We start from the raw sequence: 2,437 nt of genomic DNA, 5'->3' as shown, positions 1-2,437 counted from the left end.
AAAGAAATTGGGGTTGATACCATTTACTCTTTGCTCTTCTAGACTATGCTTTACGACACATCAAAAGTGTTGTAAGTGAAGAATTGGGTCCCACTAATGCTTCGATGGAGGTTATGTCATGCACATTCCTGCCGCAGAGACAGTCGCCCAAAATGCACCTCCCAGTGACATGCAAGAAGTCAGCCAGGGCAGATACAAGGCAAGGTTATCTCACGAAAGATCTGTTTCCAGCAGACAATCCACGAGGCCGTGAGTGAGACAACATTCTAATCATACCGTTGGCTGCAAAACACCCATTGTAGGAAATCGTCTACTTGGTCACAGGCAGCTGCCTTTCGTGCTGACTATTGGCCGTACTGCTCGGCTCATAATCTATCTCTTCCGACGAGTGACAACGCTACTGTCATCAGCGACCTCCGCAACAAAGAACGGATCCGCACCCATGCCGTTGAAATCATTGTACTCCGATCTCTCAGTCGTACCCCTCAGCACCTCATAGCTCTTGTACTCTCCGCACCCACTATCCGTGTTCAAGCATTCCTTCGCAAGCATACCAGCGATGCGCTTCCCTGCTTCCTGTCCCTCAAACCAGGCCCCATGCAGGAAGCCAAAGTACTCAGCAGACGTATGTTCGCCAGCAAAGTACAACCTCTCAACGTTGGCACGGAGGTTCTGGTGCTGCTCCAGTGTCGTACCGGTGGGCCAGTTGGAGTAGCTGCCATATGTCCAGGGGTTCGACGTCCAGCGAGGGTACATGAAAGCAGTGGGTTCTGGGACGTCGACATCAGGGAACATCTGACGCAAGACCTCCATGACCTCAGCCTTGGTCGTTTCGTCGTCTTGAGCCTCAATCCGGTAGCTCTGTTCGTCGACTACCGTGCCCATTAGGATGTTGCTGCCCGGGAAGAAGCCGTCCATTGAAAGTGACTGCCACTGTGGGTAGTACCCGCGGGTTGTAGGGTGCGCATACAGGAAGAACTCCTTATCTGTAGGCCAGAAGGTTTCGTTGAACTGCAGAAAGATCTTGGTATAGGTGCCCATATTAAAGGTGGCGATTGAGGATTCCTTCCAGGCCGGAAGCTTTGGGGTGAACTCGACGACATCTTCTTGTAGCACGCCCAATGCAAACGTGCAGATTGCATAGTCGGCTTCAACGCAGGAGCCGTCCTCGTTGTTGATCTTGACACCAGACTTGGAGTATTCAATCCCCTTTACCGTTGTATTGAAGAGGAGTCGGCGGTCGTTCGGCTGTAAAAATTTCGCAGCCTCATGCTTGAGCCATGTATTGAAGCCACGCTGATCGATACTGAAGTAGTCCTCATCCTTGAACTGATAGTAAGTGAGATTGTATGCGGTGGTAGCAAAGACATAGCTCGATTCCTCAGGCGTTTGTGCTGCATCCCAGTCAAACATCCACCATTCCACTGTTTTGCGCTTGGCGTCGCGCTGGGTTTTCCACCCATTCTCCGAAAGACCTGCACGCTGGCTTTTATCCTGCAGGTTCTCGGTCAAGATTCTTCCTGCAGCCTGCTCGAAAACGGACCATGAGTTATCGTATTCATCGAGAATGTCCATGTAATCGACAGCTCCAGTCTCGTCGTAAGTGGCGATGGAACTGAGGTTTGAGAATGTACTGGAGAGATTGGACTGCTTAGAGAACGTCCATACTGGGTTCTCAGGACCATCGGGTGTGCCTGTTCCTGATATCCAATTGGCGCCGAGCTCCACAAGGTATGGATTCCCATTAGAGTCAGAGCCGAAATTAGTGTGTCGCATACGACCGCCGATTTGTTCGTTGTACTCGATGATGAGGAAATCAGTGATGGACTGGTTTGCGAGCGCTTGCTGTCATCTGTTAGTGGAGTCTCCCATGTCATCCTCCAGAAAACATACAGCTGCAGTTATTCCGGCAACACCTGCACCTCTGAAAGGACGATATTAGCAAGACCCCCTACGAGAGCGATTTCTGGACATACAAAACTGCAACAGTTGTTTTTCGACATGTGCTGTTACCGTGGGACCCTCCTCCCACAGCGGGCGCAGCAAATACGCTGGCCGGCCAAACGGCCGACGCTAACAATGATACGCGCTTGAAGAGCATGGCGGAGCGAGAGATGAGGACATGATGAGGTCGGGTGTCGACTTTAAATATCTGCGCCTGACAGCGGAGATATGAACGCCTCCATCCCACGATGTCACCGCACTAAGCAACATGGCGCGATTCTGCATGCAGCGTGCAGGGTCAAAGATAGCTTCGGCCAATATCCGCATGGGTTGGACGGGCTGCAAACGGGGACACGTGACTCGAGCTCAGAACAAACTTGGAACAAGTTCAGAAGAGATTCGTGATCGGCAGAAACACAAGGCCCTGCTCGGCACACGCTGAAGTCACTGTAGAAGTCAAAGTAGAACACTCATGCATCGTAGGGTAGGCAGT

General features: G+C 51.5%; 1 protein-coding gene across 1 annotated transcript; it reads right to left on the bottom strand.

Annotated features, from left to right (window-relative positions):
• Nucleotides 1-372: 372 nt before the first annotated feature.
• EKO05_0010736 (Sarcosine oxidase) lies at nucleotides 373-2,101 on the bottom strand (the record flags this gene model as incomplete). The annotated part of the gene is made up of 3 exons (XM_038943464.1): nucleotides 373-1,845; nucleotides 1,894-1,924; nucleotides 1,977-2,101. The coding sequence occupies 3 exons, from the start codon at nucleotides 2,099-2,101 to the stop codon at nucleotides 373-375; spliced, it is 1,629 nt and encodes a 542-aa protein (XP_038793682.1).
• Between the last annotated feature and the right edge of the window lie 336 nt (nucleotides 2,102-2,437).

This window comes from Ascochyta rabiei, chromosome 20 (genome assembly GCF_004011695.2).
Source record: "Ascochyta rabiei chromosome 20, complete sequence".
NCBI classification, from domain to species: Eukaryota; Fungi; Ascomycota; class Dothideomycetes; order Pleosporales; family Didymellaceae; genus Ascochyta; species Ascochyta rabiei.
This window is presented reverse-complemented; position numbering and strand designations above follow the sequence as displayed.